At 49.0% G+C, this 14,011-nt stretch overlaps 1 protein-coding gene across 12 annotated transcripts in view; it reads left to right on the top strand.

Moving 5' to 3' along the window:
- Positions 1–14,011, top strand: part of LOC144719540 (polyamine-transporting ATPase 13A3-like) — an 83,515-nt gene that overhangs the window by 55,496 nt on the left and 14,008 nt on the right. For 5 of the 12 annotated variants that reach the window (XM_078595566.1, XM_078595562.1, XM_078595559.1 and 2 more), the window contains 3 exons: positions 85–257; positions 1,180–1,268; positions 2,132–10,919. In XM_078595566.1, coding sequence (XP_078451692.1) covers positions 85–257; positions 1,180–1,268; positions 2,132–2,689 — 820 coding nt within the window. In that variant the 3' untranslated portion in view covers positions 2,690–10,919. Of the gene's footprint in view, positions 1–84; positions 258–1,179; positions 1,269–2,131; positions 13,175–14,011 lie in introns of those variants that run through there. The other 7 variants (XM_078595564.1, XM_078595563.1, XR_013585609.1 and 4 more) reach the window with 7 other exon arrangements.

Raw genomic sequence — 14,011 nt, 5'->3', positions numbered from 1 at the left:
CACACTCTCCAACAAACACGGACTTGTGAAGGAGTCTCGCTCAATGTACCGGCTTGACCATCTTCACTCCTCCACCCCCTCCAGGTTGTGTCCTGGCGAGGAGACGCCGCTCAACTCGACGCACTGGGAACACGACGAAAACAACATCCGCAATGCCGAAAACACGACGCTGTTCTTCGTGTCCTCCTTCCAGTACATCATCGTGTGCTTCGTGTTCGCCAAGGGGAAGCCCTACCGGCAGCCCGTCTACAAAAACCGTACGCGGCCCCACGCGGTGTGCATGTGCGCATACGTGCGCGCGTGTGTGTGTGCGCGTGTGTGCGAACGCCAGTGACAATTATCTGAACCGGTCCTGGGCCTCCCCTAGGTCGACTCAGCCTCAAATGAGTACCTGATGCGATGTGTAAACATCGCCGCTAGGGAGACAAAGGCGGTCGGGCGTGGTGTTGGCCACCCACCCCCTCGTGTGCCGTGCCGGCCTTTATAGGTGCTTGCTAACAGCACTTGCCCCTACAGTCTGTTAAGGCTATACGGGGGGATCTTTATCTTTTGTGTGTGCGCGTGTGTGCGCGTACGTGCGCATGTGTGCGCGTGTGTGCGCGCACGCACGGCGGTTGGAGGTCGTCGCCCTCCAGCAACAGCAGAGAACGGAGGAGCGACGCTCGTAAAAACAAGCAGAGCGCCGGTCGGATAAAATGCAGCACAGTGGGGAGCATAGCTGGCGCATCTCGGTGAACCCCTTGCACCTGGATCTGTCCCGTGATCTCCTCCAGCAGTGAGCATTCCACACTTAACGTGATGGAACGCTCTTCCTTCCGATAGTAGGATGCCACTGGAGCTATGCACTTTTAAATCATCTAGATTGAAAACGAATTTCTTGAGAACTGCTTTTTGTAATTAGTTTGTTGTCCTTCCCCCGCACTTCCGATTTAACACGGTTGGCTATGTAGGGTACGAAAGAAGTTCAACATACATACCTTACGGGCCTTCAGAGGTGCTCGCTAGCAACACTTGCCCCAACAGTCTGATAAAGGCTATATGGGAAATCTTTATCTTTGTACCCCTCCATGTTTGTGCAAGTCATTAGCTCGCTGCACTTGGGTTCGATTCCCAGCCCTGGACACGGCTACCTTCACTGACGACGATCCGAACCGTGTCTCCGTGTCCCTGTGCGAGCAGGTCCCTTTGTGGCTGGGCTCATCATTCTCCCGGCGTTCCTCACTTTCCTCATGTTCTACCGATATCCCGGCATGGACGACTTCTTTGAGGTATCTCCTGCGTGCGTGCGTGCGCACCTGTGTTCGTGCGCGCATCGTGTCGTGTGTGGTGCAGTTGTTGGCGCACTGCACTATGAACCCCGAGACCCGAGTTCCATTCCCGCTCACGCCCAACAGTGGTGACGAATATCTTCACCGGTCCTGGGCCTCCTCTAGGTCGACTCGGATGTAAATAAGTACCTGCTGCGATGTGTAAACATCGCCATTGGGGGAGACAAAGGTGTAGTGCTGGCCATACCACCTCCTTATATACCGTGTTGGCCTTCATATGTGCTCGCTGTCTTGCCCCAAAAATTAAGTGTATATGGGGATCTTCGTGTGTGCATGTGTATCCGGTGCCTTCACAGGTGCTACTCACTAACAGCACTTCCCCCCAAAAAAATCTGTTGGGGCTATACAGGGATCTTTGTCTTTGTACCTGTTGCAGCGGTGAACTTGCGTCAGCGAGCCTTCCACACTTCATGTGGCCTCAAAGCGAACCTAGCCTGGCACAAGCTCCGTGCTGACGTCACCGCCACCTAGTGGCCTATGGCGGCTATTGTCGTGGTGTCGTGTTTTGAACCCGGCGATTGGGGGTGGATTCCCGGCAATGGCTGACATCGTTGGACGAGTGATATCCGCGCTGGTCCTGGACCCCTCTTAGGTTCACTCGCCATTAAATCAGCACTTGGTCCAGTGTACGAACATCGGCGCCGGGGAGGAGAAAAGCGCGGCCAAGCATGGTGGTGGCCGCTCCAACCTCTGGTGCACTGTGTCACTCACCGCAAGAGCGTTAAGAGCTGCAGGGGGGATGTTGTCGTTGTCGTGTGTGTGTAGTCTGTTGAAGGCTATACGGGGGATCTTTGTCTTTGTAGCTGATTTGCATCCCGACGGTGTGGAGGTGCTACATGTTGGGGTTTGTGGCAGCGAACCTGGTGATATCTGTATTGCTCGAGGTAAAGCAGCATACATACACACACACCGCTTCAAACACACACACGCACTCATTCACGCACACACACAGTTATATCCACAGACCGGCAACTTCCACCTGGGTACACACACGTGCACACACACACACACACACGCTTGCACAACCTCATACCCCTCGCTCGCACACAATACACACACCCGCATGTGCAGAGACCCAAACTAATTCACACACATACATGCGCGCTTACATACGGCAAACCCCTTCATGGACACGAAATGCACTCGCACTCGCACAGATTCACATGCACGCACACACACGTGCACAGGCACACGCACAGGCACACATAATTGCACCTATACAGATGTCCGCACCCGTGAAGACATACACACACACAGAGTCCTACAATAATTGGCTGGCTGACCTGGCCATGACGAACCACATCCATAGTTCGCCGGAGTTGGTGGGTCACACAGAGGTAGAACCTGCAGGCCTCCAGTAGGCAGTACACCAAGTAGGTCTCTGGCAGGATTTAATATTTTCTGCTGACACTTCGAAACAGAATCTTTATTTATAGTGGAGGAATCTGAAGGAGTACAAAGCTCTTTTTCACACACGTCTAGCAGGGGGTGGGTCAGAACGTTCCAACAATAAACGGTACAGAGACACGATAGCAATTCAAAGTGCAGGAAAGGTAAATAAATAACTTTAAAAATATAGACGGAAATAAAACGAAACAATTTTTTATCTTACCAGGTGAAGCCCACGGTGATATTAACTTATTTTGCAGAAGCGACCTCGCTGCAAATGATTGCTCAACAAAGTCGCTTATCACGTGGAAATTTACAGCAGACGAATAATGTCAATAATTAAAACGCGTGTTTCTAAATCTGGAGAGATATGCAAACTCCAAGTATACAGGAGTCAGGGGTCTGGATCTAACCCCTGATCTCCTGCATACCAAGCGACAAAAATAACATCACACCGCCGTCGTGCGCCTTAAATAGAAAAAATATATAGTATAGAAGTTCAAATGGCATTTGTATATCGATTTTGAAGCTAAAACAACAGCAAAAACATTCCCAGACCACACCAAGACAAAACACAGTCCCGCAACAAAATTGTATTGTACATTAAAATTGAAGTATTGTTACATTGTTCAGAATAAAATCCATAAATCACATTGGCTAATGTGGCTGTATCCAGTACTAAACTTCGGATGTTCCATCTCAAACGCGTCAAAATATTTTGGTTAAAAACTCAACAAATAATCCATGTGTTATCTCCCGGCACTTCAGTTCTCCTCCAATGAAGTAGAAACAAAATAAAAAAAAACCTCAAGTGGAATTGATTTGAAAGTCCCGAACAACAGGAACCTCCTGAAAAATTTTCCTCTCTGGGGCTTTCTTGGCCGATCGATTATAAAATAAAACGATTGTTACCATTTCCGTAGTGAGTGTGATGCGCTCACACTCGTCGTGAGTGTGATGCGCTCACACCCACGCGCCCAGCCGTGATGCACTGCATGCTTTGGGCATTTGTGTGCCGTTTGCTCGGCTGCTCCAGCTGTGCTTGTGGCGGGCGGCGCGTTGCCGTCGAGCATGCACGGTACGGTACACACCCTCGTCCCGTTCGTCATTGCCCCGTCCCCAATCGTTGCCCGGCGTTACCGCGAGGAACTTCAGCATCAACTCCCATCACCGACAGCCGTAGTCGTCATCAATAGCATCGCCTTTATAAATGCTCCGTCATCACCAGCATCGTCATCATACTCGGCAGCATCGCCGCCAACATCCCGTTATCGTCCCCCACCAGGTAATGTGTATGCATGTACGTTGAACTTCTTTCTCACCGTACGTAGCCCACCACGCTAATCGGAGATGCGGGGGGAGGACAACAAACTATACACACAAAGCGGTTCCAAGGAAATTAGTTTTCATTCCAGATTTAAAAATGCGTAAGTTCCTAGTGGCTCTAGATTTGAAGCTTTCGTGACTGCAAGGATTCATACTGTTAGGTTTTTCGGTAAAGTCACGCAGGCAATAAATAAATAAATAATGCTAATAATAGAAATAATATAAAAAATAATATGGGAAAATGTAATTATTTAATTTATATCATTATTTATATTATTTTTATTATTTACTCCCGAGTGGCTTCCTAATATCAGAAGGAAGAGCGTTCCAGGTGATCGCAGAAGAGTACCTGAAAGCACACGATGCGGTGACCATCTTTAATAATTAATTAATGAGTATAGTTTACATTGCATTACTATTATTATCCTCGTCCCCCTTCACTAACACCCCGTCATGACTGCCAATAAATAATCGTTATTGTCAATAACATCCTTGCCATCATCATCATCTGTCACCATCTCTAATATGTTATCATGAAACTCTTAGCCATTCTCACATCTGTCATCATAAATACCACCGCCGAATTCCTAGCCACTTTCATCATCAAGATTATCATCATCGTCGTCATCATCACCAGTCATCGTCAGCGATAGCCACACCTCGTGCTATCCCGCTGTCAAGTGTCATGTGTCTCTGTTGCGTTGTTGGCTTTGCCGCGGCGGTTTGTGAGTGCACAGTGCATGCCCCCTGTTCGTGACTGCCCCCCCCCCACCCTCCACAGCGATCCCTCGTGAACAAGCACACTCACTAACGAGCACGCTTACAACGAGCCCGTTAGTTCGTGAGCTGACTGGCTAATGAGCTTTCTCTGCAATGAGCAGGGTTCTTAATCAACTATTTGGCTGTTAGTTGCTTGACTGGCAAGCTGGCGAGATAATTGGCTCGTTGACTTGCTAGTTGATTAACTTGCTAGTTTATTCGCCGATAGGGTAATCACTTAGCCCTTCAGCCAGCTTGCTGGCTGGCTAGAGTTTATTAGATGACCAATTGAATGTGTTTCATTGTCTAGTTGAATTATCCGGCTGATTGCTTAGTTAATTATCTGGCTGGTTGATTATTTTGGCTGCCTAGTTGATTGGCTGGCTGGTTATCTTTCTGGCTGGTTAGCTAATTAGCAGGCTAATTAGCAGGCTAATTAGCAGGCTAATTAGCAGGCTAATTAACTAGCAGGCTAGCCTGCTGGCTGGTTAGCAGAGGTCGCAAACGGGTTTTGATTCCTTACCCGTACCCGTACCCGGCCGGGTACAGGTAGCCGTATCCTACCCGTACCCTACCCGAAATGAGTGACAAACGGTTACTCACCAGTGACTAACGGCCTACCCGTACCCGTACCCGGCCGCATCAGGGTCGCAAACGGGTACCCGTACCCGGCCGGGTACGGGTAGCCGGGTATCGGGTAGGGTACGGGTATCGGGTACCCGATTGCGACCTCTGCTGGTTAGTTGGCTGATGAATTGTGTGTCTGTCTCGTCAATGGGCGGGCGGACGCGGTTGGCTCTGAGCTAACGGCTGCGGGCATGGCACACGGTGCCGCCCGGTCTCCCCACAGGCATCGGTAGTCACCGCCGCCTCCTACATCGAGTCCCAGCAGCGCACGGTACACTCCTCTTCCCGGGGCCTTCTACGGACCCCGCTAATAATAGTAACCCTGGTTAACAAGCACTGACCTCTCTAATCAGAACTAACCCCACTAATCGCATACTCACCTCACTAACGAGCATTAAGAAGCGCGAATCTGCAGTGACCTCCACTAACAAGCAGCAATCACCGCCGGGCGCTAAAGACACACAATTAACGTTTGCCCTCTCCTCGTCCCGTGCGTGCACGCGCGCGTTCGTATGCACGTACACACACGCCGACACGTGCGTGTACACGCGGTCAGTAACAGTAGGCGCGTCCATATGGGTGTGCACGTGGGCCACGTGCTCATTCGTACGGGCGTTCGCGCGCGGCCGTTGTACACGCAGGTGTGGCTGTGTGCGCGCGTACATACAACGTGCGCCTATGTACGTACACGCGATCATGCATAAACGCACCGTGTATGTGTGCATGTGCGTGCATATGCGCATATATGTGGGTCTAGTTTTTAATGCACGCGCACATACACGTTACTATGTGTGTGCTTGAAGCTTGTAAAAATCGCTTGGCTTCCTGTGTAAATGAGTAAGAAACGGCGTGAAAGAGTCAATCAGGTGTTTTGACAGACCATTGGCAAACGTGCTTTAAAGCAAACGCTGCTGGAAAGCATCGGTTGGGATGACACGTAATATAGTTTCTTCTCGAAATCTGGATTGGTTAAAAAAAATGTTGTGCCATTGTCAGTGAGCCACTGCAATTTTTACAGCTGATATAAATGCTTTGCACTGCGTTTTTTTTTTAATATACACGTGTGTGTGTGCTTGTGTACATCCACGTGTTTGCTGTGTGCAGCTATACACTCGTGCATGCATACACAAGAACAATTCTTTGGTAATGGAAATTCAAGCACATTGCCTATTTACGCGCGCCGATGACCGAATCACCGGCAATGCACCCGACTTCGTTAGGTCATGAAGCCAAGCAGGTTTACGCCTGGATAGCGCTTGGGCATCAGAGGTCAATGCAACAAAATCCGCTGTTGTACTGTGCGTCTATGCTCCCTGCCCTCACCGACGAGCACAGGCCAGCGTGGTGAGCCGTGGTCAAATAACCCCCTCGATCCACACGGCGTGGGGAGGTCCTCATCCAGCAGTGGAGTTGACATTGACACGCGCACTTGCTGTGTGCATGTTCGCATGGCCTCGTTGATGAATTCCTGCCAACCCGCTGAGTTTGCACGTTCAGACCTCTGTTGATCCGCCGTCCGACACACAGTTCGAGAAGTCGACTCAAATTGGAAGTTCGTGAGTTCAATTCCTGGTCAGGCACATTATTAGTGCGAGGTGAATATGAGTACCGCCTTGTGGGATGTCGGCGGTGGCAGTCGGATGGATAAACTGACTTTTGTCACAGGAATCTTGAATTTACACCACGAGATCGACACTGCCAGTGAATTCTAGATTTGAAGTTTTCGTGACTGCAAGGATCCATATTCTTTGGTTCTTTCGGTAAAGTCACGTAGGTGAAAAATAAAACAAAAATGAAAACAACTAAATTAAATCACGACGTTTCGGAGGCAACACAAGCTTCCGTCATCAGGTGGAACAGCCACAGTAATTTTGTTTTATTTTATTTTTACCTACGTGACTTTACCGAAAGAACCAAATAATTTACTGCCAGTGAAGTGTAGCAGACTCCCAATTTTGTTGTAGCCTGGACACACTTTGAGATTACAATAGATTGTGTGCATTGCTCCATGTGCAGTAATTCCATTACCATGGCATTGATCATTTTTATGTATACACATACATACACACAGGCCATATAATTGACATGTACGTGCGTGTACCTTAGGGTTTATCAAACTCCATTCCACTGATAACCGCCACAATGCATCTTTCCACATTTACCAATCTTCTCCGTTCGGATACACCTTAAGCCGTTACACACTGCACGCGTCTGATGATTGGCCAACATGTTCCGCGTCGATTCAAATTAAGATCCTCGGTATTAACTTTGGGCTACGTTGTGGGCAGCAGAATGCAGTGCATCAAGATCTGTTGTTGTACTGTACTACGCCCCAACGTCTATGCGCCCCACTTTGACCAATCCGTGCTCACCAACGTGATGATTATGTTCTAATGACCCCCATGACTTGCACGGCGTGGGGAGGCCCTCATCCAGCAGTAAATTGACAAAGGGCGCACACGTTGATTTGAATCTCGGCGCTCGCCGCATCTCTTGGCGAAATACGATCGTTATCATCAGGCAATTGCAGAACATGACGACTTAATTTTGTACTTGGAGGTGGAAGATCGGTCGATTTGAAGAGACCTGCCGTGGTGGGTTGCGAAAACCCGAATTTGTAAAGCTGGTATTTCTAACGCACCTTGAGTGTGTGCATTGGTATTACGCGTACGCACTAACACGCACTTTTCCGTCCGCATGCTGTCTTAACGGGTGTGCGTTATAATGTGACCCCCGTGAGGTCACGGTCCGTGTGCCACGCGCCTGCAAACACGCGAGACGCACGCACGCGAGCACTTGTGCGGCATCGCATGACCCACTGCGCAAGGCCCCGTCTACGTTAATATTGATGCTCATGGCCGTCAGGGTGCGCAGTAATAGAATTGAAATCGGACTGAAAATTGTATCTTTAATTATGCAATCAACGTTGATGATGATGATAGTAACGGTGTTAAAATTAATTGATTTTTTAAAAATCTAAATAATTTAGTTCAAATCGTCGGGAAACGATGCCAGTCGAACGTTTTACGCATCGATGGACAAGACGGCGTACGTGTAACCGTTGTTGCCGCCCGAGTGATTGGACTGATTGTGGGTTTAGACTCTGCTTGATGGTGAAATTTTACGCATAAGTATCGATTACTGTGGGTGTGCGACGGACACGATGGGCATTGATTTGGTCAATTGTCGTTTCGATTTAACAAATAATGATGATTGCAGGTGCCTGGGGATAGGATTGGCAAGAGGGTGGAGTGGTGGTAGATGACATATTTAAAGAAATTGTGCATGTGATGACGATGTTAAAAAAAGAATACTGTAAACAAATGTTTTGATCATTTTTATGTAAATGGTATGTTTGTGGTTCAGTTAGATTTGTTTTGAAGAAGCATGAGCCGAGTTACTGAATGTGAAAGCCCTTGTCCTGTTACAAATGGACAAATTGGCCTGTGCGTGGCAGGGCACACGCACGAATCGGGTGACATGGGGGCAAGGTTGGTGACAAACTTAATTTGGAGCTTTCGTGACTGCAGGAATTACTCTTTGGTTCTTTCGGTAAAGTCACATATATAGAGAGTATTTAATTTATTATTTTCTCTTTATACGTGACTTTACCGAAAGAACCAAAGAGTAAGGTTGGTGACCTCACGTCGAGATGGAACCTGCCTGAATTCACCTACCCCCGTGCCTGTGAAGTGGTGGCTGTAAGAGGCAGAATGGCAAGTAGATTTCCAACAGGCCCAATACCGGCGGAATTTGACTGCTATCCCCTCGTGTTTGTGGGTTTTCTTCGGGCACTCAGATGTCCTCCCACATGGATGAAAAGTTCCCCATGAGAGGAATTTGTCAAATATCCGCACCAGGACCCTCCTGAAAAAATGAGTTATGAGACTCGGTGAGGCTCTCCTGGGTACAAGATCATTGTTACAAGACACTATAATTATACGGGAGCTAAAATATACGTAGCTATAAACATACCATTTATATAAGCAGAAAATCTTCATGTGTAACCACCCAAATATGGCTGTATCAGCTCACATGACCGTGAATCGAATGCATCCACAGATAGCTCGGTGGCATCCGTGACGAGATGCGTTTGGTCTGACCCATCCTTCGGTGTCTTATTAAAAAATAACGACTCACATTTCCACCAGCGTCCCACAGCCCTTTCGCCGAAACGAACGACAACGGTGCTCGGTTTGACCAGGTGCTCGCTGGACCCCATGCCCTGTTCGTTAACTTCCCTCCTCAATTCGCCACGCCAAATCGTTGCAATCGGACTTCGGTTTGGTTCCCAGCGATGGCTATAACGTCAGTCGCAAGTTACATCTGAAATTATCCTTGGCCATTGACCAACGCCAAATCGGCACGGTGAAGTATGGTCAAGCAGCGACCCATAACCGCCACGGCGTGCTCCGGACTTTGTCCAGCGGTGGGTTGACGGTGGGCTAGAAATTTTATTATTTATTGTGAGAAGAGCGATTTGTATATTGCTGACAACTCATAGCGATATCGTTAGAGCCAGCATTGCTGAACCTTCTGGCTGGGTGTCCTCACTTTCTTGGGTGCTCGATGGATTTTTACGGCCACTCAGCCAGCACTGCTCGAGGTTCAAGACTTGAATTCAGATTTCAGCCACCTGTGATTGAAACCAGATTCTCAAGAGCACTGAGTTGGTGGTTACAGTCCAGTCCACCAATGACTGCATGTAGAAACAAGACATTTGCTTACGTTTGATTGTTCATTTAGTGTAGCTGTATTCTCCTCGGGGAACTCAAATTGTTAACGTGTATCAGATGTTGGACACGTGGGGAACCACTCGCTACAAAGCATTAAGCAACTCTGTCTCGGACTATACCGTGCTGAGAGTTCTGGTCACAAGCGGCGATGAGGTGTGGTGCTGGTGGCAATGTGGAAATGGTCCATAACAAAGGACATGGTGATTGTCAAATTCCGATGGAGAACAACACATCTGGATGAGTTGTTGGTCATGTCAGTTGAGGATGGCGTCATTTAAAATTTCTGAGACTCGATATATTCTGCCGATGTAACCGACATCACAGAAATGTGCAAAATCAAAATGAAAACGTGGCATAGCACGCTACTGCAACGTAGCGTGTAAATATGTTCCTAAGCGGATCGCTTGTTAAACTCCAAATATACAGCGGTGGTATATTTTTTTGAAATCGACAATCAGTTTTTACCTCTCGTAAAACAAAAAAACTGAATGGGAGAGTGAGTGCAGAATACGTCGGGTCTCTTAAGAAATTGGCAATCCCACCATTGTTATCATTTGTCTCGCAATGAATTTTGACTGCGTCGATTGTTGTTGTCGCTAATTATGAAACGGTCCCCTGCAGAATTTAGCGTGTGATAACACCAATCAGTGGGCGGAAAATTTTCTCCAGCGAACTCGCCGTGGAGACCGACAGGTTTGTGGAAACCCGCGTGCGCGCGCGGCGTACGCAGCGTGCCGTACGCGTTATGTCTGCTTGCGTGTGTTCTTTTTTTTTTACGATTCTGTGCACGAGTACAAGCGTACGCGCGTTAATTCCGCAAGCTCTCTGCAGGCCTACCCGTTTGTGCATGTGCGACGAGCAGAGCGTCGAGTGGATATGATGTATAGCAAGTTGGCGGAAGATCTTTAACCCTTGGGTGTGTCCATCTGTGCCTTGCCGGGTGGTGGTGGTGGTGGCAGCGGTGCACGCCTGTAATCCAGCACCCGCCTGTAATCCAGCACCCGCCTGTAATCCAGCACCCGCCTGTAATCCAGCACCCGCCTGTAATCCAGCACCCCCCGTGGAAGCAGCGAGTGTTTGGTTGTGAAACTCCCTTCCCATGAGCGGTCGAGGTGGCCATATCCTGGCTTTTCCACAGAACGTGGTACAGCAAAGTGCTCCATCTGTATGGGATACGATGTTTGCCTCCTTGCATGCGTGGTTTTACCACAGGTGCTCCGGTCTCCTCCCGCATGCGTGTAAGCGCTCGTTGATTGGCTGCAAACAGCTTAATATGTAAGAGGAGGGCAGAGCATGGGCAATTGTTGGTAGCGCCGGCTGCCTTCTCGCCCATCTGTGGTTCCTCCTCGCGCCGCCGAGTCTTCTGCCCTCTCCCGCCGAGAGGGAGGCGAGCACTGCGCGCGATAAAAGCTGAAATGATGATGAGCCTGCACCACTCTTCATGAGCTCACGTCAAATTTCGATTTAAAGCTTTCGTGACTGCAGGGATTCATCTTCTTGGTTCTTTCGGTAAAGTCAGCGCCTCGCCAGACCTGGTTTTCACCTGAGGAAGGCTGCTTGCGTTGTGGCCGAAACGTCGTGAGAATTATTATATTATGTTTTATTTTTATTATTTTATTACTTCCCTTCTACGTGACTTTACCGAAAGAACCAAGAAGATGAGCTCCCGTCAGTTGATTATTCAACTTGTCACGTCGACTCGGAGTGACCATAACCATGCACAGAGGCAGTGGTGCCGGAGTCACTTAGCGCAAACAATCCCACACTTGTGTGTGTGTTTTGGCTAGTGTTTGTGTGTGTGTGCATGTATGTATGTGCAAGTGTGGCCACTTGCGTGTATATTTCTGTGCTTGTGCGTGTATGGGGAGCGGTGGCGAAGTGGTTTAGTGCCGCGCTACGAACCCGGCGGCAACCTGAGTTTAATTCCCCGCCTCATGGCCAACGCCAGTGACGATTATCTGAACCGGTCCCGGGCCTCCCCTAGGTCGACTCAGCCTCAAATGAGTACCTGGTGCGGTGTGTAAACATTGCCACTGGGAAGACGAAGGCGGCCGGGCGTGGTGCTGGCCACCCACCCCCTCGTGTACCGTTCCGGCCTTCATAGGTGCTCGCTAACAGCACTTGACCCTACAGTCTGTTAAGGCTATATGGGGGATCTTTATCTTTGTTGGGTGGAGCAATGGCATATGGGTTTGTGCACTTCGCCACAATCCCAGTAAACTTGAGTTCAATACCCGACCATAGCTAAAATCAATGGCAAGTGCTCTTAGAACCGGTCTTGAGACTCCTTGCGGTTGACTCGGCCTTAAATGAGTACCTGGTGCCATGTGTAGACATCCGCATTGTGGGAAACAGAGGCGGTCAGTTTGGTACTGGCCAACACCCACGCTCTTGTGTGCGGTTCCGGCCTGCAAAGCTGCCCCAACACAGCATGTACGGGTGTTTGTGTGTGTGCACGCTTGTGCATGTGGGCGCATTCTTGTGCATTAACTTAGCAGCTTGCAAAATGCGCTGCACTAAGAAGCACTTTTGCACCCTTGCTTTCGTGTGCTTGCCTGCGTGTTTGCACACACACACACGCCTGTGTGCATGCATCCCCCCCCCCCATGCCCCCATGCGTTCCAGCGTGTGTACCTGCGTGCGTGCTTATGTTCTGTCCTACTGGCCATGGCGGTGTATGTGGATATTCTTAGGTTTTTTTCGGTAAAGTCACGTAGGTAAATTTTTTTTTAAAATAAAAGTAAAATAAGTAAATAAATTATCTCACTTGATACAGCTATCATGCTGTGACGGTTCCATCTGAAGACGGAAGCTTGTGTTGCCTCCGAAACGTCGTGATTTTAAATTTGTATTTATTTTACTTTTATTAATTTTAATTTTTTACCTACGTGACTTTACCGAAAAAACCTAAGAATATGAATCCTTGCAGTCACGAAAGCTTCAAATCTAGAAGGTGTATGTGGAGACTGGGAGTGTGTGGGGTAGTGCTGGATAGTTAGTGGCAGCTAGGTTAGGGAGGGAGGGGAGGGGGGAGGGGTGGTGGCACAGTTGGGTCTGGGTTCTCTGTTGCTCTAAATCTCGGCTAAAGCGATTATCAGGAGATGCGCGCTCTCTCGTTCACTCGCTCTCTCGCATTCGGTGCGTCCGCACAAATCGTGCTCGTGCATACGCGCGCCGGCCAGCTGCTGAAATTGCCATTTGGGCTACGAATCGACTGTTTCTGTGGGATTGGCGATATATATACATACGAAGAGATGCCGAACAGGCGCATTTAATCCGATCCATTGGCAGTTGGGTTGGTGGATCACGTTAGGAGGTTTTCCACGCGTGTGACTTGGCCGTTTTGTCAATCCACTGCTGGGCGAAGGCCCCTTCCCCACGCCGCGCTGGTCAGTGCGGGTGTGTGGAGGCAGGCGAGCGGAGACGGATGTGAGGGTTTTGTATTACAGCAGAACTGGTAGCCGCTCTCGCACTGCCCGCGCCGTAAGCCTGCGAGGTGCTTTAGGATGCTGCGGGGGTGGGGGATGGGTGGGGGTCACATGAGCGGTCACCGTGAGCCGATGCTCAGACTGCAGAGTTACGAGGTGACCAGGAGGTGGCAGTACAGCAGCAAGGTTGCGTGCACGTCTCTGGGTTTTTGAGTGATTATCAAGGGAAGTCCAGGGTTTTGAATTGGATGATTAAATTAACGATGACATTATTCTTTAATATACCTGGTTGGCCAACTATTTATTTATTTACCTTCACGAATGTTGACAAGTTCCTCTGTTGAAGCTGCAGATGACTGATTGGGCAATCAACTGCCCGTGTGACAGCTGCCAAGGGGCCGTCCATAATGACGTCACG

The sequence above is a fragment of the Lampetra planeri genome, chromosome 6 (assembly GCF_965212315.1).
Source record: "Lampetra planeri chromosome 6, kcLamPlan1.2.h2, whole genome shotgun sequence".
Lineage (NCBI taxonomy): Eukaryota > Metazoa > Chordata > Hyperoartia > Petromyzontiformes > Petromyzontidae > Lampetra > Lampetra planeri.
This window is presented reverse-complemented; position numbering and strand designations above follow the sequence as displayed.